Source organism: Thamnophis sirtalis, unplaced genomic scaffold (genome assembly GCF_051295495.1).
Source record: "Thamnophis sirtalis isolate CommonGarterSnake01/CBP01778 unplaced genomic scaffold, rThaSir2_p1.2 scaffold_6, whole genome shotgun sequence".
Lineage (NCBI taxonomy): Eukaryota > Metazoa > Chordata > Lepidosauria > Squamata > Natricidae > Thamnophis > Thamnophis sirtalis.
This window is the reverse complement of record NW_028261386.1, coordinates 21,680,046-21,703,164: the sequence shown is the minus strand read 5'-3', so window position 1 is coordinate 21,703,164 and position 23,119 is coordinate 21,680,046. Positions and strand designations below refer to the sequence as shown.

The 23,119-nt window shown below is 40.6% G+C and overlaps 1 protein-coding gene across 3 annotated transcripts; it reads left to right on the top strand.

The window, feature by feature from the left end:
- The first annotated feature begins 1,280 nt into the window (after nucleotides 1-1,280).
- NRBP1 (nuclear receptor binding protein 1) lies at nucleotides 1,281-22,896 on the top strand. 3 transcript variants are annotated; one of them, XM_087717361.1, is made up of 19 exons: nucleotides 1,281-1,382; nucleotides 1,653-1,892; nucleotides 7,956-8,078; nucleotides 8,413-8,514; nucleotides 8,602-8,691; nucleotides 9,041-9,081; nucleotides 9,520-9,614; nucleotides 17,662-17,724; nucleotides 18,280-18,363; nucleotides 18,475-18,533; nucleotides 19,865-19,963; nucleotides 20,061-20,193; nucleotides 20,828-20,930; nucleotides 21,135-21,185; nucleotides 21,338-21,473; nucleotides 21,555-21,608; nucleotides 21,760-21,823; nucleotides 21,901-21,956; nucleotides 22,078-22,896. In XM_087717361.1, exons 2-19 carry the CDS (start codon nucleotides 1,674-1,676, stop codon nucleotides 22,174-22,176), a joined length of 1,671 nt encoding a protein of 556 aa, XP_087573487.1. In that variant the 5' UTR covers nucleotides 1,281-1,382; nucleotides 1,653-1,673; the 3' UTR covers nucleotides 22,177-22,896. The 3 variants fall into 3 exon arrangements, with proteins under 3 accessions (XP_087573487.1, XP_013918066.1, XP_013918067.1); XM_014062591.2 differs by lacking the exon at nucleotides 17,662-17,724 and adding an exon at nucleotides 13,270-13,293; XM_014062592.2 differs by lacking the exon at nucleotides 17,662-17,724.
- Nucleotides 22,897-23,119: the final 223 nt, after the last annotated feature.

Below are 23,119 nucleotides of genomic sequence, written 5' to 3'. Positions count from 1 at the left end.
ATCATTTGGAATTGAAAATCAAACAGCCAATAAATTCCTTTACACAACTTTATGTGCACTTAAATTAGACGAGTATGTGCAATTGTATCCACTATAACTCAAAAAGGATATGTAGAGTTAGGGTAACAAAATGTGATGGAGTAGTTAAAATAGTCATGAAGACAATCTCTGGCTGCTAGGACTTGACAGCAATTTAATGGCAAATACTTGTAAAAAAAATGGAGACTCAAGTTTAAGTCTACAGTCAACTGTGGAAACTGACTGGGCGAATTTAGGCTTTACACTTGTAGCAATTGAACCAGTTTTGATGGCTTTAGATAGGGCAGTGGTTCTCAACCTGTGGGTCGGGACCACTTTGGAGGTCCCAACGACCCTTTCACAGGGGTTGCCTAAGACCATCAGAAAACACATATTTTTGAAAAAATACGGAAAATATAAAATAATTTTATGGCTGGGGGTCACCACCACATGAGTAACTGCATTAGGAAGTTTGAGACCCATTGAGATAGGGATTACACAAATTCATGATATTGCCTAGTAACCAAAATGACAACCACCAGCTGGGGATAATATCTCAATACCAGCACCTGAAGAATTAGAAGCTTTAATTAGAAAAGTTTTGATATGCTAATTTATTTAGATTACATCTCAGATAAACCACATACATCAAGGTTTGTGTAGTTTCCGGCCAATTCCAGCAAAACTCTGATTTACTCAACTATGATTCAGTGTACAATGGCTACATTCAGGCTATGTGGGAACCAGCTGTTAATTGGTGCGTTAAGTTTTCTGCTCCATTACCAATGTTCAAAACTATTATGAAGGGCTGTCTTGATTTTAAAAAAAACTATTATCAAGAAACTATTACGATCAGAGGGAGATTTTTTTAGCCATGTATGTAATTAGCGGCGTTTCCATGATGAATCTAAGAGGAACTAAGGCGCAGCCAATTCTCCCTTTGCTTCACGCAGCGATCAGAAAGCAAACTTTCTCGCACTGGCTCCGCAGACCGCTTGGAAATATAGAGCAGCTCTCTGGGCGGACTGGTTGTGGGTCACGCAAAGCCCCGCGCATTCAAAAGTAATCAACGTGCGCAGGACTATCTCGGTCCATTTTCTGCAGCCATAAAGGCCCCGCCCCGTCGCCTCGTCCCACCGGAGCTCGGCGGGCGGCTGGAGTTGAATGAGAACAACCGAGGGGCCCGCCTTGCAGCAATCTGTCCAATCCCAACGCGCCTTTGATGCGCAGGTCGGCTTCTTATTGGCTCGAACTAAATCCTGCCTCCGCCGTCCCTGGTGGAGCGCCTCCCGTCGCGGCGCGGCTGGTCGTCTCTTAGTTGGGCTTCAGGTCGTGAGCAGTGGCGGAGGCTGACCTGCGCCCCGGTGAGTTCTACATTCGTGGCTGCGGGGTTGTCGTGGCTGGGGGACAGCGGTCTCCCGTCGCCGGGGTGATGGCCATGGACGCGCCGAGGCCTTGTCACACCGGGTTGGTAGAGCGCGAGGGGCCGGCTTCCCCCGTTTGCCCCGCGCACTGGGGGGGGGGGACGGGCCTGCGTAACTCTGGCGGAAGCGCGTCGTCCTGGTGCTGCGTCACGAACGGCCTCCGCCCCTCCTGCCCTCCTGTTGAGAGGAGTCTCTTCTTCCAACGTGTAGGTCGCCTCCTCCGTCGCGGCGATGTCTGAGGGCGAAACCAAGCAAGTATCGGGCAATATCGGCTCCGACCACAAACCCGAGGCCGCGTCTGCGGGATCCGGTATGACCTCCCTTTCGCCGCCGCTAGCGACGGCCACCCAAGAGGAGGAGGAAGAGGAAGAAGAAGAGGACGAGTCCGAAGACGAGTCCGAAATCTTGGAGGAATCACCTTGCGGGCGTTGGCAGAAGAGGCGGGAAGAGGTAGGTGACGAAGCCCCTGCGTTCCCACCGTCTCCGGCTGACTCGAAGCTGGCGCTTTTGGGAGGCCTGCACAAAAAAGGGAGCAATCCCGAGGAGGCTGAGGCTATAGAAAAAGTTCCTTTCCCCGAGAGCTCTGGGTGCCGCCTCCTGGGATCCACGCTGCAGAGGTTTGTAGATAAACAGCTGTCAAGGACTGTGAGAGGGCCAGTTGGGTCATATAGTGTGGAAGTTGAGATTTGACTAGTCATAAGCGGTTTTTAGGACGACTTAGACAGAGACAGAAAAAGTAGTAGTTATTTTAATACGGTGGTAGGTTTGGGGTGAAGTGCCTCTGTTTATAATCAAAGTAATCCAGACAGCATTTCAATCCAATATTTTCTTGTTTAGGAATCTGGGGCTTTTGCAATTGTATGTCTAGCCAGATGTGACTTGTCTGTTTGGATTGCTAGGATTTCTTTTTCCAACCTTATCAATAGAAAATGGGACTTGAACTAAGGAATTTGACCGAAAATTATGTGCTTTACAGCTGTTATAAAGAAACTCTTTTTGCCCAAAGAGAAAAACTGTTTTTAAAGACATCTTGAGAAATCTATTGAGGTTTTATTACTTATTTTGCTATTTTTGTTTCATTGGTCTCCCCAGATGATTTCCAAGGGGACTACCAATACAAAACAAACACTTGAAATTTCAGTATCGAAATAATAGAAACTGATTTTAATGCCAGGATTGTAGATTGTAGTCCCGGAAGCCTCCCCTTTTTTTACTGTTGCCAAGAAAACAGCACAAACATGTCCATGAAATCACCAGAAGTTTAGTTTGACTCAAAGGGGATTTTAACTGAAGACATGTCTAAAAAGAAAAGCCTTCACTCAGCTCCTGAAATGATCTGCCATAGCTCCAAGAATGTGTAGTCTATAGCATGGGAATAACATGTGAGAAAGACCTTTCCTATATGCCTGGCAATTGTTGAATGGTCTTTAAGTAATATATGGCTCTGGATATCATCCCATCTTCAGTTTTCTGATGTGGATTCAGTCCTTTAGAACCAATGTTTTTTTCCTGCTTCCTTGACTGAAACTTGATTGGGGTGTGTTTTGAGGAAGTGTCCTCTTCCTTGATATTTTAAATACAGGACAATATCTCTTGCTATTAAGGAAGTTATTTATGAGTTAGAAAGTATTTTGGATATTTTAGGTGATTGAACATGGGAGATTAACAAGATCATAACTTTATATTGAAGATTTTAGAACAACCTTTTGAATAGAGGCTGTGTCCCTTTTTGTGAAAACTAATGTCCTGAAAGTCCTGAAGGTTATGAAGTCTAGAGGGTTGGGATAATGGGTCATTTGGCTGGGGAAAAAACTAGCCATCATTGCTGATTTTGAGGAGAAATTGACTTAGCTGGGCTAGCATAGATATTTACAATGTTATCGTGTTTGTGTATTGAAAGTCTTGATTTAGTCATCCTGATGATTTATTTTCAATAAACTGTCATGAAGATTGAATGCTAGTAGTCCCTATTTCAAAAATTTTGCTGTGAGGGACCCTTGGCTAATTCTGTATTGTCTTCTGCTTTTTAATTCAACCCTAAATCCAGTGTAGGATGCATTGGAAAGACTTTCCTTTAAATATGCAAATACATAAATCTTTAGATATACAAGATAGTTTTCCTTTGCTGAATACAGAAAGACAAGATTCATGCCCTTCTCCTTCTGTGACTATCACTGTTACTAAAATAAAAGAAAACACAATCTCTGCTATGGAGTTCTCTGTCAGAAAATGTAATGATGGTGACTACTGATGGACTAAATTTGGGCTGGATGGCCTTTTGTTGATCAGGAATTTAACATTTGGAAAAAGCTGAAGACTCGCAAGTGGGTAGGAGCCACAACTAGTTTTGGAAGCAGTTTTTCTTTTTATAAACAAATACATATTTGTAAAGTACAGTACTTTTTTCGAAACAGAAAATTATGCCTTGAAGCAATCACCCAGAGAAATCCGAAGGCCAGAAAAAGAGGGCTGTAGATTTATTGCTTCTGGGTTAGGCTATTAATGGCTACATTATGGATGTATATACCTTTATTATGAATAATATATTTGACAAGATCAGTTGAGAACATGAAGAGGGGGACAGCTTTTATATTTTCCTATTTGTGAACTAAACATAGACATTGATATACCATAGCAGTTTTATTAAGATTTTCAATTTCTTTTCATCTTAAAAAGTTAAGGCTAATATGTTCTTTAGTAACTTTGGAGGGAAAATCAAGTTAGCTTCCTTTACAGATTCTCTTTGTAGCCTTTGTTTAACACTCTTTATCTCCTCCCCTCTTGTGGTCCATAACTGAGTGTAGTGTTTTGTTCGGTCCTGAGCTTTGGTTGCTTTGTCTTTTGCCTTGTTTTCTTCCTCCTTTCTTAAAATAGATTTGCTAAAGCCTGCTAACCATGCCACCAGCACTTTAGCTGGATGATTTTGTATTGCTGGTTTTCTGTATACATTTTTGACTCAGCACTTTAACATCCTCTGCTGTTTGCAGCTGTTCTCTAGGTCATGCCATTGTTTGATCTTCTCACTTTTCCCCGTCCCCCTGTCTTTCAGGAGCAGTGTATACTTTTAAATATCTCTGAGATCATAATGAGGTTGACTCTTGGCTTGGTAATGATGTGTGACTCGCTGGCTTGACCCACAAGATGATTTGGCTACACATCAAGAAAAGGGAGGGGCAACAAAAGAGACATGTGATTCCCTAACATGAGTTGTGTAATTTTTGTTATACCGTCTTACCTAAGACTTCAGGAATCACGACTAGAATAGTTATGCTAGGAAATATTTTTAATGACTTCTTTTACGGAATGTTTTGGTAATATCATTGGAGAGGTCAGAGCAAACTTTTCATCTCTTGTGCTCCTGCCCCTTAATACAACACATGCATTCTTACTTGAAATTTAATACATATATTTTAGTACTCTTTTAAAAATGAAAATCATTTCTCTATACTATAATTTTGGTTTTATCCACTGAATTTTGGCAGCTTCAACTTGTGGGGTTAAGGCTACAGGCTGCTTTCTCTTGGATTTAACCATTATAAAGTAAACAGGAATTTGAAGAAACAACTGGCACAGGAAGCTTGAACTTAGAAGAATTGAGAATTATAAGCCTTAAGAATAGGTGCTGCTCTGAGCTTTAGAATTAAAGTCAAGGGAATGCTAAAAATAAGAGTGGCTCAGAAACACAATAATGCTAAGAAGACTTCTGTCATAGGCACAGTTCTCCTCCTGCAGCTCTGTGATGGCAGAATTTACTTTCCTTCCGTATTCAGAAAATCTCCAGCATGGGTGATATAAGAGATTCCTCGAGTTGGTAAGAAATGTATAGGTCTTTATATTGAAGTGAAATACAGGTGATTTAGAATCAAAGCTAGAAATATTTTAAGGTACAACTATTGTTCACTGAACAAATTACAGTTGACTGGATGTTTACAATATATACTGCGTAGTATAATCAAAATTAGTTCACTGGTTTACAGAGCATCTTGATCTTGAGTTATAATCTCTCTTTATTTTAAAGTATTATATGAGCCCAATAATTGAATTCAAATATGGTGATAGTTACCAGTTTACAGATTCAAAGGGGGATTGGGCAAATTCATGACTGATCGAGCCATAATCAATAATTTATGGATCTATCTGGTGACGACGATGACACATGGAAGATTGTGATGTGGAATGTAAGAGAAGTTGGTAAAGAATGTGAGAAAAAATCTTTGATACTTTAAGAAAGAGAACACATAGTTCAGTCACCTGTCTAATACAGGAATACCTGACAGATACAGCATGTATGCAACAAAGGTGAATCTGAAGATAGTCTGTTTAGTTACTGAACAGCTCTTCATTTTAGGACATTTTCTTGATCTTCAGTTGAAATGTGTTTTCTTGTCATTTAAACCCATTTTAGAAAAAATCCTGCCTATAGTTGTGTTCAGCCTGCTGCAGATAGCAAACTAGAAATATACAGGTAGATCTTGCCCCTGTCTAGCAACTCTTTGAAGTTATGAGGTGCTAAAATGTTATATTATGACCAGTCCTTGCATTTATAACCGTCTTAGCATCCCTGGGGTCACATGGTTGACATATGGGAGCTTCACAACCAGTTTCTGACAGTGGCAGCAGTAAAATTGCAGGTTACAGCACGGGTATCATTCTAACGGCATCACGTTGCCTTATATGATGTTTCACACTGTTTTTTCCCCTTCATGGAGCTGGGGTGGGCATGGCCTGTGCCTCATGCATCAGTTTGACACCCCTGGGTTATAGTCATGTGATCTTTTGCTTAACGACCAACAGTGACACTCTTTAACAGCTACGAGTGGGAGGTATAAGTTTGTGGTCATGGAATATTTCACTTAGTGACTGTGTAGTTTGTTAATTGAATTCTCAGTTCCAGTTGTGAAAACTGAGGACTACCTGTAAAAACAAAATAGGTTTCTGGCAAATACTTTAACCTTAATGTGAGGTAATATTTAAAACTGTGAGAATAATTTGTAGCCAGAATTACAACAAGATAAAATCTCTCTTACATTTTCTTCCCATATCTCTGCTATGCAGGTTTTTATGTCTTTTCTCACATAAACCTAAACTCCTTACCTTCCATTTTCTTCCCACACTTCCTCATAAGCTATAAGAGTGTGGTTCTTTCCACTTTGTTATATGGAAGTGAGAGTTTGATATATTAAAAGAAATGTAGCAATAAGTCGAATGTAGTGGAATTGGGTTTTAATGAAGCTATATGGTGAAACAAGAAATAGGACCAAGAATAAATGGCTATTGAATGAATGTGATGAGTGACCAGTAGGAAAAGACATTGAAATGAGGATGACTGGGAATCGGATTGCGAAATATGAAAAATGAGTGAATGGATTCAGAGGACGAGAAAGTTCAATAGATATGTAGGGCAGTGTTGATGGGATTCTGAAAAAAAGAAGTGGACAGGTGAAATAGCAATAGCAGTTAGACATATACCGCTTTCAGCCCTCTGTAAGCGGTTTACAGAGTCAGCATATTGCCCCCACAGTCTGGGTCCTCATTTCACCCACCTCGGAAGGATGGAAGGCTGAGTCAACCTTGAGCTGGTGAGATTTGAACCGCTGAACTGCAGATAACAGTCAGCTGAAGTGGCCTGAAGTACTGCACCCTAACCACTACGCCACCTCGGCTCTTTTAAAAAAAAAAGAGAAGCAGACCTTTAAATAGCCTGGCCCCAAGCCATGTAGGGCTTTAAAGGTGATAACCAGTACCATGAATTATAGCAATAGCAATAGCAGTTAGACTTATATACCGCTTCATAGGGCTTTTAGCCCTCTCTAAGCGGTTTATAGAGTCAGCATATTGCCCCCAACAACAATCCGGGTCCTCATTTTACCCACCTTGGAAGGATGGAAGGCTGAGTCAACCCTGAGCCGGTGAGATTTGAACAGCCGAACTGCAGAACTGCAGTCAGCTGAAGTAGCCTGCAGTGCTGCATTTAACCACTGCGCCACCTCGGCTCTTAAAATATGGTTATCTTGAAATAACACAGACACTATGCTATGATGTGGAGTATAGACGTGGAAGCAAGGATGGTTTGCATAAGATTTAAAATTATGGAAAAATACAATATAAATTGTGTTAGTTTAAATTAATTCTAGCTATGCTGGCTTTTGTGTTTTCCCATCTTTTAAAAAAAATTATTTGGCATACTATATATTTCATTCTGATCCTGAAAGAAAATAGTGTGATGTATATATCTGTAGTGGGTAAATATCCTTCCATCTTTAGTGTTTCTAGATCTCCCATCTTCCTCAAGGAGGGAGACAAATTCTAGTTGCGGAGGAGCAACAGAGGAATACATTTATTACGTCCTGCTTTTTATTTTACCAAATTCACCTGTTTGTTTTGTGAGATTCGTCTACATAGCCTTTGGTCAGATCCAGCAGGATTCATCTTCAAATAGCAATAAGTTGCAGATACAGCAACCTTTTTAGTCTGCCTGAAATTTGGTTTTTATTTTTGTCTATTTCCATCTAGGTTAATCAACGCAATGTTCCTGGAATTGATAGTGCCTATTTGGCAATGGATACAGAAGAAGGTGTGGAGGTGGTTTGGAATGAAGTCCAGTTCTCTGAACGCAAGAATTTTAAGCTTCAAGAGGTTGGTGAAACTGGAATGAAGATTTGTGAAAAGGCAGACAAGATATCTGTTGCATGAGGACTCAAATTTTGGTGTGACTATGAATAAGTTTCTTGGAATCAAGCAGATGAGAATGAAGGAATTGTAGGATTATTTTCTATTGTTTAGTCTGCTTGCTTGACTTAAATTTAACCAATGCCTGCGTTACCCTCCATCTTGCAGCCTTGGGCATAAGTGTAGATGAAGAGCTGTGTGTGAAGTAGATGAGCTCAGTTTCGGGCTGTGCTGAAACTCTGCTAATGGCATTTTCCTTTTCTTGAGTTGTTTACACTGTTTTGCTTTGCTGCTGCTGCAGGAAAAAGTCAAAGCTGTTTTTGACAACCTGATCCAGTTGGAGCATCTGAATATTGTGAAATTCCATAAATACTGGGCAGATGTGAAAGAAAATAAAGCCAGGGTACGTAGAATTTTGTGTGATTGTCATTTATCTTAGTGTGGAAAAATATGAAGCACCAGCAGTTGATAACTTCTACCCTATTACTAGGTTATCTTCATTACGGAATACATGTCCTCTGGTAGCCTGAAGCAATTTTTGAAGAAAACAAAGAAGAACCACAAGACCATGAATGAAAAGGTAACTTCTTCCCAACTTCATACTCTTTTCCCAACTCCCTAAATATGTGTTTGTGCTATTCGTGTGTGTGTGTGTGTAGTCCTTGCCCAAGGTACTACTACCCTTTCTGCCAAAGACGTGGGAAAAAAGTCTATCTAGCTATCTATTTAGTAAGCCTGATTCCTGCCTGAGAGTCCTGAGCTAATCCATCCAATTCTGGAGCAAAGTAAAAGGAAAACAGCTGTGATTTGTAAATCAAGAGTGCCCCGAAGTAAGTAGAATAGAAATGGCACTGTAGAGACACCAGTTGATGACTTAGTTTTGCAGGAGATGCTGAAAGCTTTTTGGTGATATTCCATTTGCATTGCAGGCCTGGAAGCGTTGGTGCACCCAAATCCTTTCTGCTCTCAGGTATGTATGTGCCTTTACATATTTGAAAGGGAGAATGGTTTTAGGCACAATGTTGTTGTACAAATGATTACACTTTTTCAGAAGCTCAGTGGAATATCTATATTTTTTTATTTATTGTATAAGAAAGGTCTTTGGAGAAAGTAAAGGGAAGAATTTTGCTTCTTCCATTGCTTACTTTGGTTTTTAGAGCCTTTGGAGTATGATATGTTTCAGAGCGCAGTAAAGTTTTCCTTAGAAAGCTAAAAAAAAAAGACTTGGATTCCAAACAGAAACTACCAACACAACTTTACATTCTTTGGACACCAGAAATAATAGAAATGAGGATTATTTTTCTGTTACTAAAAATACATTTTCCTTCTCTCTGCAAACTAATTTTGTAAACGATGCATTTGTATACCTGGTAGCTGTGATTCACTCTCTATTGTGTTGCTATTCCAGTTACCTTCACTCCTGTGATCCTCCCATCATTCATGGAAACTTGACTTGTGATACCATCTTCATCCAGCACAACGGACTTATTAAGATTGGATCAGGTGAGGCTGTTGTGGAATTAGTTTGTGATTTAATGTATACTAAAATTCCATTCTTGGCTTGCTTTGTTCCCTGATATTGGTTCAAGCTTTATCTAAGTCCAAGGAAGTCTCTAGGGCTTGGAGCATATATTATGTCTGTAAAGCAGGACTCTGTTGCAACTGGTGCCTCTACGTTACATCTGTTGTTGTTGACCTCTGGAAACTTCCTGGACCTTTTGCCACTTGCAGGCTGCTCTATCCTCTTTTTGTAGAGTCTCTGTTTACTCCTTTGCAGGCAGAAAACTCTGCTGTCAACTCATTTTTATCTCTGTCATTCAAACATTTGGAACCTTGGGGATGCTGCTTGTTCTTGTTTGCTTCCAAGCCAGTTTTACACTTGAACACACTGATTCATCAGAATTGTAGGGGAAGGCAGGATGGGCAGAGCTCTTTGTTTCGCTTCTTGGGCTGTCAGTTTCTTGTGGCCAGTCTTAGTTAGTGAGCTGTTAGTAAACAAAGCAAAGTATCGCTGTTGGCTGCTCCATTTTTCACAAATATATGCTTAGCAATTCATCTCATTTTTTTTTGTGTGCTGCTTATGTCCTATTCAATGAATTATGCTGGTTTAATTCATGAAAATTCTCAAGATTACTTTTGAAGCTTATGGGACAGTATTAATCATGATTTAACCATGGTTATGTTAATGCCACAAATAAATTGATATAAACATAGTTTCTGGATAGCCAATTATGGGAAAAAGCAAAATTAATACAAATATAATAGTTACGTTGGTCTCAGAAACCCATAATTCTGGTTCCCCAATAGCCAACTTAAGATGCCGGGGGAAGTCCATAAGCTGGATAATATGAGCATATGCTTCTCATATTACTTTATTTATTTATTACATTTGTATATCCTGCCACATTGAACTCTCAGAAATTAGTGATTAATTTACATCATGTTCTTTATGTAAATAGGTTGCCCCAGTATCCAAAATAACACAATGCTGTCATATTTAGTAACTGTAAAAAGTTCCTCAAACATTTATCTGATTACCTTTAATGCCATAAGAATAGCATCTTTTCAAATTTCAGTTTCCAAGTATTTAGAGGTGGGCATAATGAATATATTGGAATCAAAGTCCTCATAATATAAAGTATTAATAACAATATTTATGATGTGAGTGTCTTTGGGTTTAATGCAGAATGGCTCAAGTAAATAAAACTGAGAACCTTTCAAAGCTTGCAAAATCCAAGTAAAAAGGAAACACACACACACAAACACAGACACACACACGCATACCACACACTCCATGAATCAAGCACCAGTAATAAAGTGAAGATAGTTCTTGAAGTAGGTTATTGTATTAACTGATCTTAGTGTCAGTCTTACTTACATGAGATATATCTTCTTGAAAGAAGCGGACATTGGAACAACTCAAACCTCCAAATAACAAAAATGTAGTTCCAAGAGGTATGTAATGGAACAATTCTTCAAAAAAAAAAAAGATTTCTAATTCTGAAATTAATCTTACTCTAGATAAAATTAATCGAGAGAAAGACCTTGTAAGTGTTTCCTTGCCTTTTGAGATAGAGGAAGAATATTTACTGGACTAAAAAGTTACTGATTCTGCAGTTGGGTTCACAGACATCTATCACCGTATCTGAAGGACATTTTTGTAGTAATTATCTTCTATTAGGATTAATACATAATTAAACCCAAGAAGTGAACCTAAAACAAACCTAGCTCAACACTGTTTGAATGGAGGGTCATGTTTACTGGCCATCTCTTACAGAAGAACAAAACTAGAGCAGTAGCTACTATGTGTAGTTTGTGTTGTGTCTTGATGGATAGTTCTGTTGGTCTGAGGAAAGAGTGCATGGATTAGAATCTGCATGTTCTGAGCAGGTAATTCACATGAGTTGAGAATAAGCAGACTGAGCAGAGTTTGCTTTGCAGTGACTAATAGCAGCTTAAATTGACATGCAGCAACCTTAAGTAGCTTTGGGATCGCTGTGTTTCCAGGACTGCTTTTCCCTGGGAATAAGGAATAATTCTGTGTGTTCCTCCGAGAACACTTGTGTGAAGTTAGAATTCTTCAAATAGCTATTTGAAATAAGCACCTGCTTTTTCCTTTCTTTGCTCAGCATCCTAGTAACAATTATTAAAAATACTATAATGATGAAAAATTGATCACAGCTGGTAAATGATATGTGCCATTGAAATATAATTAAATATTTTGAAAGGAAATTTAATGCACCCACCTTTTGCTTATTTGATGGAATGTTGAGAAGGAAAGCAAGCAGAAATATGTCCAATTCAGAAGTGGGGAAGACTTCCTGTAAGAACTCCCATTGAAGAATAGGGAGAAGGAAGCTAGGGTGCTGAATGACAGGAAAGGGAACCCATCCTGCATGGAACCGTCTCAGGAGTTATCTAAAGGATCACACAGCTTCCCTAACTGCTTTATAGAAGCATAAGAGTGCAGTAGTGGGTGAATGAGGATCTAATTCTATCTTTGTCCTAATTTATTAAGAAATACTGTTCCATTCTTTCTCTCCCCCTTAAAACAAATTTTGTTTCTTTGAGGTCTTCCCATTCTTCCAATCTTCATTCTGCTTTTTCTTCCTCTTCCCCATTCTATTACCATAGTTAAGGCAAATGCATCCGAGTAGGTTTCCAAACTCAGCAACACCAGAGGCTACCCTTGAGGAGTCCAGAGGCAGTGGTACAGAGGTGAGGTTGGAGAAATTGAATAACTAACTCAGAGGACAAGTTCTCAATGAGGTGTAGTCCAAAAAGGAGGGAGAAGGAAAACGGTTGGAATGTAACTTAGAAAATCTCTGATAGGGATTTACCAGGTAGAGAGTAGCAATTCATTGAATATATTCTTTCCTTGGGAATAGTTGGAAGAATGCTAAAATATTTAAAAATCCACCTTTATTTTTGAAAATTGAAGGAATTGGAGTTAGATGAACAGCATTTTTCTTCTAACCAATCACCCAGAGGTATTATATCCTAAGTGAATGAAATGCAAGAAAGGCTTTCTGTTTTCAGGCAGATCCTCCATCTGAACCTTTTCTCTTCTCCTCCTCCAAGGAAAGGCACTTGGCCAGTGACCTAGGGCGTGTCAAATTTTTCAACTTTCAATTTCCAAACATTAGGGGTGCTCAAAAGTTGTGACATGCCTTGGGGATGGTAAAGAAATTTTGGCTAATTTAATATAATTTAGATGTGCTTGGTAAGTAACTACACAAATATCAAAACTTTTAATGTTTTGTTTGTTTCATTGGCCACCCAACAGCAAGTCAAGAGAAAGAATGGGTAGTGGTAGAGGGTGGAAAGATGGCTGTGGACTAAGAAGTTGATTCTGAGAAGTAGAAGATAATTTGCAGGTGATGGATGGCCAAATGTAGGTGGTATATTTGGCTCCTGCCTCACTTCATATGGAGACTGTGTACCCAAAACAGCTGAGCACTGACCTCCTTTGTGGATTTTTATAGAGATTCAGGATAAAAAAAAACCTTCACTCTGTCCTCATGAAACAAACACAGTCTGTCCCATTGCTACTGGAGGTACAGTGGCTTAGCTGAAAGGCTGGCTCTTCCATCAATTCTTGAGTTTTATTTCCTGCTGATGGGCTGCCTCTCTCTTTTTCTTTCTCTTTTGCCAACAGTCTTTCATAGGATTTTTGCTAATGGTGAGCAAATCTCTCCGCTCTGTGATGTGACTGTGACTTTCTAAAAATAATAATAATAATATATATATACACATAAATGGCATCATCTATATATATATGTATTATATACAAAAGCTCCTTTTTCCCTTCAGTGTCCCTTGCTTATGACTCTAGTATAGTTGCGCCTGCCCTTGGCTCTTGGTTGGAGAGAAGTCCTGCCCTTCTCTCTCATTTCTGGTCTGTGTTTTCTCTGTCCTGCTGCATGCTTCTTCCTGCATGTGAACTGCTCTTGTCTGAGGAGCGGCTGCTACCTCCTTCCCTTGCGGCCATGATTGGGATTTTGCTTGCTGCTTGCTTGTGGCCTGAGCTGTGGCCAACTGTTTATAGGGATAATGGGTGAGGCTTATAAGAGTGCTAAAATGTTGTCCAGTTTAGGGACATAACGTTGAATTCCTTTTGAGGTTTCTAGTTGAATCAGAAAATTAGGCTCTGCTTTGGAACTGTTCAGTAAGAGCCGAGGTGGCGTAGTGGTTAGGGTGCAGTACTGCAGGCCACTTCAGCTGACTGTTATCTGCAGTTCAGCGGTTCAAATCTCACCGGCTCAAGGTTGACTCAGCCTTCCATCCTTCCAAGGTGGGTAAAATGAGGACCCGGATTGTTGGGGGCGATATGCTGACTCTGTAAACCGCTTAGAGAGGGCTGAAAGCCCTATGAAGCGGTATATAAGTCTAACTGCTATTGCTATTGCTAATTCCCTTCAGCTATAGAAGGATCCCTTGGGGGTTTGCTTGCCTTCCCTATTCCAGTGCTAGGTATAACAGGTAAGCCAGCCTTTCTGTTTATGGCAGAGTAAAGTGGTTGAAACTGAACAATAAGACAGGTTGCCAGGAAAGAGCTGGCAATGAAGATGAACATCCGGTGAAACTTTAGCCAAGTCTGGCAAACAGAAGCCTTGGGGACTGATTAAAAGAAAGGAAAAGCTTGGACGGAAGAGAGATGCTGATGATGAGACTGTGGCTTTGAGTTTCCAGCTGAGAGGAACCCTTGGGATAATTGTATGTCCAACAATAATGAGGACTGAAAAGAACCTTGTACCAAGTCCATGTGGTCCTTGGTCTAGGAAGTTCAGAAGATTGCAAAAAACAGATGCCATACACTGCTGAGAGGAGAGTGCTGGCTGCCAAATGGAGGCAGTATGAAAAGGAAGCACTATTCTTTTGCTTAAGCTGTGCATATGATAGGACAAAGATGGAATCACTTTCATTTCATTATCTGGATTTACACATCACGCTAAGCGATAATATAGTTAATTTTAGACTTCCTGAATCCAGTTGTAGCTTAATTCTTAATTAGTAGCAAAATGAGATATGGTGAACCTAGCCTACATTTATTAAAATAAGTACCGTGTTTCCCTGAAAATACGACAGGGTCTTATTTTCCTTTTACCCACAAAATATGGTTTGGGCTTTATTATGGGGGGAGGATTTATTGTTTTGAGGTTGCCGGGCGGCTGCTCTCTTGTGGGCGGGCTCCCAAAGAACCGGGCACAGCCTTATGGGCGAATGGCTGTGTTGCGCTGTCGCAGCCATGAAGCGACCATGCTCACAAGCAGCCATCCGGCAAACCCCCTTTGCAGCCAGGCACAACGCTATTCATTACTGAGCCATCATCGTGAGGCTGGAAGGCGGGTGAATGAAAGTGGAACAGCCACTCACACAACCCCCCCTCTCCAGTCGTGCAGAGCGCCATTCACTGGTATTTGAAAGGCGCCAAGCCACAGGAGCCAGGCGGCGGCAAACAGGCACTCAGGCAGCTTGGTGATACCCCTAGGTCAGTGAATGGCGCTGTGCCCGGCTGCAAAGGGGGTTTGCTGGGTGGCTGCTCGTGAGCGTGGTCGCTTCATGGCTGTTGTGTTGCGCTGCTGCAACAGTGCAACACAGCCATTCACCCATGAGGCTGTGCCTGGCTCTTTGGGAGCCCACTCGCAAGAGAGCAGCCGCCCAGCAACCCCCCCCCTCTTCAGCTGAGCACAGCGCTGCTCACAAACCTAGCGGTATCCCGAAGGCGCCAAGCAACGCAATCACCTTTGCCTCCCCCCAGGTTCCCGCGGCTTGGCACCTTCGGGATACTGCTAGATTGGTGAGCGGCGCTCTGCCTGGCCAGATGTGGGGGGTTGTCCAGGGGCTTATATGCGAGGGGGCTTATATTTTTGCCCACCAGAAAAATGTGGCATGGCTATATTATGAGGACATGTCATTTTCGGGAAACCACGGTAGTATATTTATAATACACTATATTTTTAAAATTTTATTAAATAAATGTATACAACTCAACACGCAGTGACTTTGAGCAGCTTACAACATTAAAACTCTAGAATCATTTATTAGTCTCTAAGCAGTGTTAAGAGATGGAATTACTAGTGAGTTCATCCAGAAGTACAGAGTATGCATTAGTTTTAGTCTGTTGAGAACAAAGTTACATTGTACATATTTAACTATTGGCATACTGAAAAACACCAGAAAACTGTATGTAAACCGTAGCATTAATGAAAAGAAAGATAGTTATGAAAGGAACTAATAATTGTATAGAAAGAAATTGAAACATGAGTATAACAAATTAAAGAACTATAATAGTATTAATGAAAATTAGTACATGAAAGTTTATACCAAAATAACTGTAATTCCCTACAGTACTACTTTTTTAACAAGTAGAATTCACTGGAGTTGGGCAGCTAATAAATTTAAATAATTAGCAAGAAATTAATATAATTAATAATAATGGTAATAATATGGGAAAATGAGTTATTTTTATTGTTATTTATCTCCATCTCTATTTTGGTAAGCAATATAGTACATACATAGAATGAAAATTTCTAACAGTGATCACTGGAAGGAGCTACAACTACAGTTTCTCATTCTGAAAAAGGTTTTATTTAATGAGAACCTAAAAAGGGTTGCTTGGTAAAAAGCTTTTTCAACTTGTTTTCAAGCACTTATCAGATTTTTGGTTGACACAGAAAGTATATGGATGTAAGGAAAGCAACGTATTGCAGGAAAATTTCAGACTGGAGCAAATACCTGGAAATACTTAATTAGAGAGTAGACTTTGACATTAAGCTAAAGCTAACATATTTTTAATTTGTTTGACTACAGTAGTGGTGCTACTAGATCAATTTTATTCTGGGCTGTGGTTTAAGGTATGCGGGCTCAGTCTGGTCCTGCCAGCATTTTTGGCTGTTCGGTGGAAATAGTTGTGTGGGGTCCTTGGTGCTCTCTCTCAACTTGGAATATCAACAGGCACATACAGATAAACAACATCTACATACCATTCAAAAGAGACAATCAAAAAGTGAAAAAGGAAACCAAAAAACCCAAAACATCTCACTAACAATCAACACCCAGATGAATAGAGATAATACCAAGATTACCCCAATAATGAAGAAACTACCAACTTGGACAAAAACACTAACAGTAAACAATAGCCTAATCAAGGAACCACCAAGACACTCCTACTAACACTGACAGGAAACCACTACTATATAAAATGGGAGCATACTTCACTCCCTTGTAGTACTGATGATGTTATCTAGTTTGGTAATTAAATGTCTGCAAGGAAACCACAAACTCAGAGCACCAAGGACTCCACAGTTCAACTCTGAGCTACAAATATTCTTTTCCATCAGAAGTCATTGACCTTTCTCATTAGTCTTAAGCACCCTCTGCTGCTTGACTTCCATATGCTGGTTTTCTGTCGTGTCAATAGGGTCTAACAGCTGTTGAAAACTGGCGTTTTCAATCTATTCCTCTTACTTATCAAAAGTTGAGGCATGAGCTAAAATCTCTTAACACTGCTTAAATAGAATAAATTAGCTTGCACCGTCCTTCAGACTAAGGCTGGATTTGTACAATACATGTATCTTAGTTAATAAATTAATCCATTTCCTGGATCTATGCAATATAAATAACAATAAACTAAATACGCAGACTAACTGCAGAATATCTACGCCACACATACAAAAGCAAAAAAAAAGTCATACTTTGCACATTTGTGCAAAGGCACCCACTAGTTTTTTAACTGAGCTAATTAATATTGGAAGAACATAGCAGACAAAAAGTTCTCTATGGCAAACACGCTGGCTTAGGTTATTTTCTTTCTTTTTTTTATGTCAGTCGAAGTTATACCCCGTCTGCAGTGGATCTTTATTGGTTTCCAAATTTTCTCAGGATGATTTTTGTATCTTGGCTAAAATGAGGCTTGTTGTGCCAGGAGCTTCTTAAGAATTGGTGGTAGTCATTCACTGTCCGTTTTGTTTATCTTTATTTACTGGTCAGTTTAGGGACTTTTAATAAGCAAGTTAAATATATTTTAAAAGAAATTATAAATGTTCAGGTGCTGCCAGAAGCATTGCTTTGTTTGCGGTATCAACTGAGAAAGTTGTGAAAAAAATAGGGGGTAAGTGTTGTTGAACAATTGGGCATGTTATTGGGAAGTTGCTTTCTTTGCATAAGACTGCAAGGTGATGGGTAAAGTACCAGCTTTGGGGATTTACTTTGAGCTTTGCCTGCATCTGTGCCTGCCTGGAAAAATAGTGGCTTGGTGCAACTATCAAAAATAAAAAAAAATGTTAGGGAGAATGGGCTCTTTTACTTTCATCAGCGGACAAAAGCTGCTCACCTATTCTAATAGTGTGTGTGTGTATGTGTGTACACATACGGAATCTAGTTTCTTCTCATGTCCGTTTCTTTAGAAAGATGCTTTGCCTGGCTTTGAGTTGACGCAGAAAAGTCCTGGGGTTTCTGGAAAAGAATGTAGGCATCCTTTCTTTTTGCTTCTGAGTTCGCTTATGATGTGGTGCTGCCTGAAAGCTGGGGAGGCCGGACAAGAGCAGTGCTTCTTTGTTTGGGGTTCCTTGCAGAGATGAACTAGATGGAGCTGCCTCAAGTCCCATGTACCAGAAAGGAAAGAGAGGCATGGGGACTGATCTCCTGCAACTCTCTTCTCTTATAGTTGCCCCGGATACCATCAACAATCATGTGAAGACATGTCGTGAGGAACAGAAGAACCTGCATTTCTTCGCTCCAGAGTATGGCGGTACGAATACGAGGGTATTGGGACCTGTAGTTCTGTATTAACTGCAGAAAAAGTGCTCAGTCTGTTCTCTCTGCCTTAGAGATAGCTTCTGATTATTATTCTTTGTTCCAGAAGTTGCACATGTCACTACAGCAGTAGACATCTACTCCTTTGGAATGTGTGCATTAGAGGTAAGTGGAGGACAATTAGTATATGAAGATGTCAGCCCCACCTGTACATATTATGACTATCTGGCAAATTGGACGGTGCTTTATCTTCCTTCTTACGCAGGTCGTTCTTGGTTAACAACCATTTATTCAGTGATTGTTTGAATTTACAGTGGTGCTTGATGAAAAGACTTAGGTCTAGTCCTAGATGTTGTGACCATCGCAGCGTCCCCTGAAATTGTGTGATTTTAATTTGCAATTGCCTTACAATTTTGACAGCTGCAGCATCCAGTAGTCGTGCGATTTCTATTTAATACAATACAATAGCAGAGTTGGAAGGGACCTTGGAGGTCTTCTAGTCCAACCCCCTGCCTAGGCAGGAAACCCTATACCGTTCCAGACAAATGGCTATCCAACATCTTCTTAAAGACTTCTGGTGTTGGGGCATTCACAACTTCTGGAGGCAAGCTGTTCCACTGATTAATTGTTCTAATTGTCAGGAAATTTCTCCTCAGTTCTAAGTTGCTCCTCTCCTTGATTAGTTTCCACCCATTGCTTCTTGTTCTACCCATTGCAACCTTCGCTGCCAGCTTCCCATGGGCAAAGTCAGTCAGGAAACTGGCAGGAGGTTGCAAGTGGTGGTCGTGTGATGTTGCACCTAACACCTGCTTGTGGGATTTGCTTAATGACTACAGCTAGAGCTGTTGTAAATTGGCACAGTTGCACAGCATTGCCTATTAACAACCCCACTGCTTGTTCCCAATCATTGTGTCAGGGTTCCAAGTAACACCCCCAACATAATTGAGGAGTTCACGTTGTTAATCGGAACTACCTGTACTTCAGTGAATCGTTTACCTGAGGTTCTTCCAAATATTATCTTTTCTTGGGACTTATGGAATGTTTTAGCCCTCTTTGTGTTGGCAGTTATTCTCTGTATTTCTGTCAAGGTCATCTTCCTCACTCAACAAAGAAGATGTGGGGATAGTTTATAACAAAAACTATCCCCACAACCCCAAAAACTGAACAAAAGTTCAGGGTTTGGAGAACAGGCCTAGAGAGGGTTCTGTTATTTTTTTCTCTTGTTCTCTTCCAATTAAGACTGTTTCTAAATTCCTTATATGATTTGAATCCCGATTGGCTCTTGTCTGAAGGAATATATGACTAATAAAATTAAATGGTTGAAATGAAAGCAATTTCTTTGTTGATAGTAAAAATCTAGTGGAAAGCTAAAAATAGGGGTATTGCTTTGGTTCACCTGTAGGATGATGAGAAAAAAAAATCCGTGGTGGCTGATGAAATTTTCTAATAAAAGGTCTAAAGATATCACCCATTGACATCTGTTTCTATGCTGATAGATGGCAGTGCTAGAGATCCAGGGAAATGGCGAATCTTCCTATGTGCCACAAGAAGCTATTAATAATGCAATCCAATTGCTAGAGGATCCATTACAACGAGTAAGACTGTCCTCAGTTCTTTTCCTTGCTTTCCTCTTCCATTCTTTTCCTGGCTCTCAGAACTAACACAAAATTTGGTTTCCTTTTTCCTTCCTAGGAGTTTATTCAGAAGTGCCTGGAGCCACAACCTAGCAAACGGCCCACAGCTCGTGAGCTGCTCTTCCATCAGGCTTTGTTTGAAGTACCCTCTCTGAAACTTTTGGCAGCCCATTGCATTGTGGGCCATCAGCGTGAGTATAGCCAACAGAAGTCGGTGGACGAGTGTTAAGAGCAAAACCCTTCACTAGTGTATAAAAATAATATCTTGTATGAAATGAATGTGTAGCTCAGTAATTAATACATCATAATATATACAGAAATACCCCAAAATGAAATTACAAAGCAGAAAAAAATCAAATCTACTAAAAGGAGGCAGCCAAGATGTACAGAGAAGTCCATAATAGCTTCCTTTGTACCTAACTAAGCAAGATTGATCAGCCTGACAAATGAGTTTTGGATGTTCTCGCGTATCTTCTCCTAGTACCTCACAGTCTTAATATTCAGACATTAGCAACCTACTTTTTCAAGATTGAGTTTCCATTCTCAGATAAGTGAGGGAGATGTATGGTTCTGAAATATTTATATTTTATTTCTTTTTAAAATTTCTATGGCACATGTACAGCATTCTGGATAGCCATGCTTCTTTTTCCCCCCCTTTCTTCACGAGTTAGTCCTTTGCTGTATTTCTTAAATCTGCTTTTTTAATCTCGGGTTTTTTAAAACTCTTCAGGGGAAAAATGGAAAGCATGTTTAGGAAACCCACTAGTTATAACAGTGGGTTATTGAAAAAAAATAGTGTAATGTGTAGCTTTTATTTTGTGATAGACATGATTCCTGAGAATGCACTTGAAGAAATGACCAAGAACTTGGACATGAGTGCTGTACTGGCTGAAATCAACCATGCTGACCGCGATGGTGTCCGTATGATGTGAGTTTGAATAGTTGGGAACTGATGGGCGGGAGAGAGCTTTGAGGTGGAGTGTGGAGTTTTGGAATTGAGTTTCTCTGGTTCCATGCAATGAACTGAGGTCAGCAGAATATTAGCTGGAATGGGAAGCAACTGACAGTTGGCTCATTGAAGGGTGACTGTACATTGTTGTAAAAGCTAAATTGGTGCTCTGCCTTGTCCTAGATTCTCACAGTCCCCAGCGCTGGAACTAGACAAATTCTTGGAAGATGTGAGGTATGTTCCTTTCTCCTATAATGACTCTCAGTGGGATTCTGTTACTGAAGCTACCTAGTGTCCTGGCCAAACCCACCTGACCCCTTTGTTGTTAGTACACTGAATTAGTAGGCAATACGTAGAGTTGAGTTATTCCGTTTGTGGTTCTACAGAAATGGAATTTATCCACTTACTGCCTTTGGCCTGCCCAGACCTCAGCAGCCACAGCAGGAGGTGGTGAAATCTCCCATTGCCCCCCCATCAGTAAAGACTCCAACACCAGAGCCAGCAGAAGTGGAGACTCGCAAAGTGAGTAGCTGGTCGCTAATCCGCAGCTCCTTGGCCGATAATAGCAAAGCTTCACCTTATCACACTCCTTTATCATTCCAGGTGCTTTTGATGCAGTGCAACATTGAATCAGTGGAGGAGGGTGTGAAGCACCATGTATGTACCTGCCTCAAGCTGGGTGACTTATACCAGTCTAGGGCTTTTATTTGCCTACAATGGCCTATTCCCTTTTGGGGCAGAATTCTACCTAGTGTTGAAGGTGAAAATGCAATTTCCTTTTTTCTTCTATGCCCCACCTTTCATTCAGTTGACACTGCTGCTGAAACTGGAAGACAAATTGAATCGGCACTTGAGCTGTGACCTACTGCCCAGTAAGTGTGTGTTCTTCTCTTTTTTTTTTCTGTTTCATCGTAGAGAACATACACATTCTCTCATTTTCCTTCCTTAGGTGACAATATTCAGGAACTGGCAGCTGAATTGGTTCAGTTAGGATTCATCAGTGAGGTCAGTTTCAGTCCTGTTCATCAAAAGACTTATTTTCTTCTTTTTCTGGGGAACTTCATTGTAGCCAGTAAGACTATAGGGGCAGGTTTTCTTACAGTGTTTTCCCCCCATTCTTTTCTAGGCTGATCAAAGCCGGCTTAGCTGTTTACTTGAAGAGGCATTCAACAAGTTCTTCTACTCACGGAATGGAGCACTGGCAGCTGTCACTGTATCATCATAATGGCTATTTTGCTGCTAGCAGGTGTACCTGCTCTGCATCTGTGTAGGGTACTACTCTAAGCCGCTGCCACCACCGTTGCCAGCTTGGATGTGCCTCCCGCATGTGTTATAGCCAGGTCCTGCAGACAATCGTTGCCAGTCTTAAAGGCAGGGGGGGCAAGGTGGGGGGGAGGGCTGTGTGCCTTGTCAGTATTATTTTCCCTGTGGCCAATGGCCTTCCTTCCCTCTCCCTCTTTTTGGGCTCACATGCATGGAGTTTTCTTTTGCTTGAATTGTACAGAGGTTTTTTTTTTGCACAGCACAGATGTCTGTCTTGTTATTTAAAAGGGTGGGGGGGGGGATAGAGAAGTTAAGTTCTACCCCATCCCATGCTGGCCCGCCACATTACACATGCACTCTCTAGCCCCACAGTCATTGCCTTATCCCCCTCCAGATGGACTCTCCTCCTCTCCACAGTTGCTACATGCACCAGCCTTGCTTCCAGTATCCTTGGCTGCATCTATTGTGTGGTGTGAGGGTTCACTCTGGTCAATAGAGGAAGTAGATAGGAAGTTCCAGTTCAGATAGCAGGTGGCAATGTTAAACCATCTTTTCCTTTAGGATATTATCTAATGCCTGCAGGCTTGGAGCCAGTTTATCAGAGAAATTCAACCCTTCCTGTGCTGGTGCTGTTCCAAGTGTCATTTCTGTTCCTATTTTTAATAAATTGTTTTGTAAATAATTAACTGCAACCTGTTTGTGATTGGAATCTGGGAATCGGAATCACAGAGTTAAAAGGAGCCACTTTGTGCAATCTCCTACTCTTGGGAAAGGGTACAAGTGGTTGGTGTTGGGCTGTTTGTACTCCTGAAATTTCTTGATCTCTGCTTTCATATTTTTAAAGGTATTCTCTCATCCACTGACTGCATCTAGGTTGAATCTGAACCTCATTTTGGCTTCTGCTT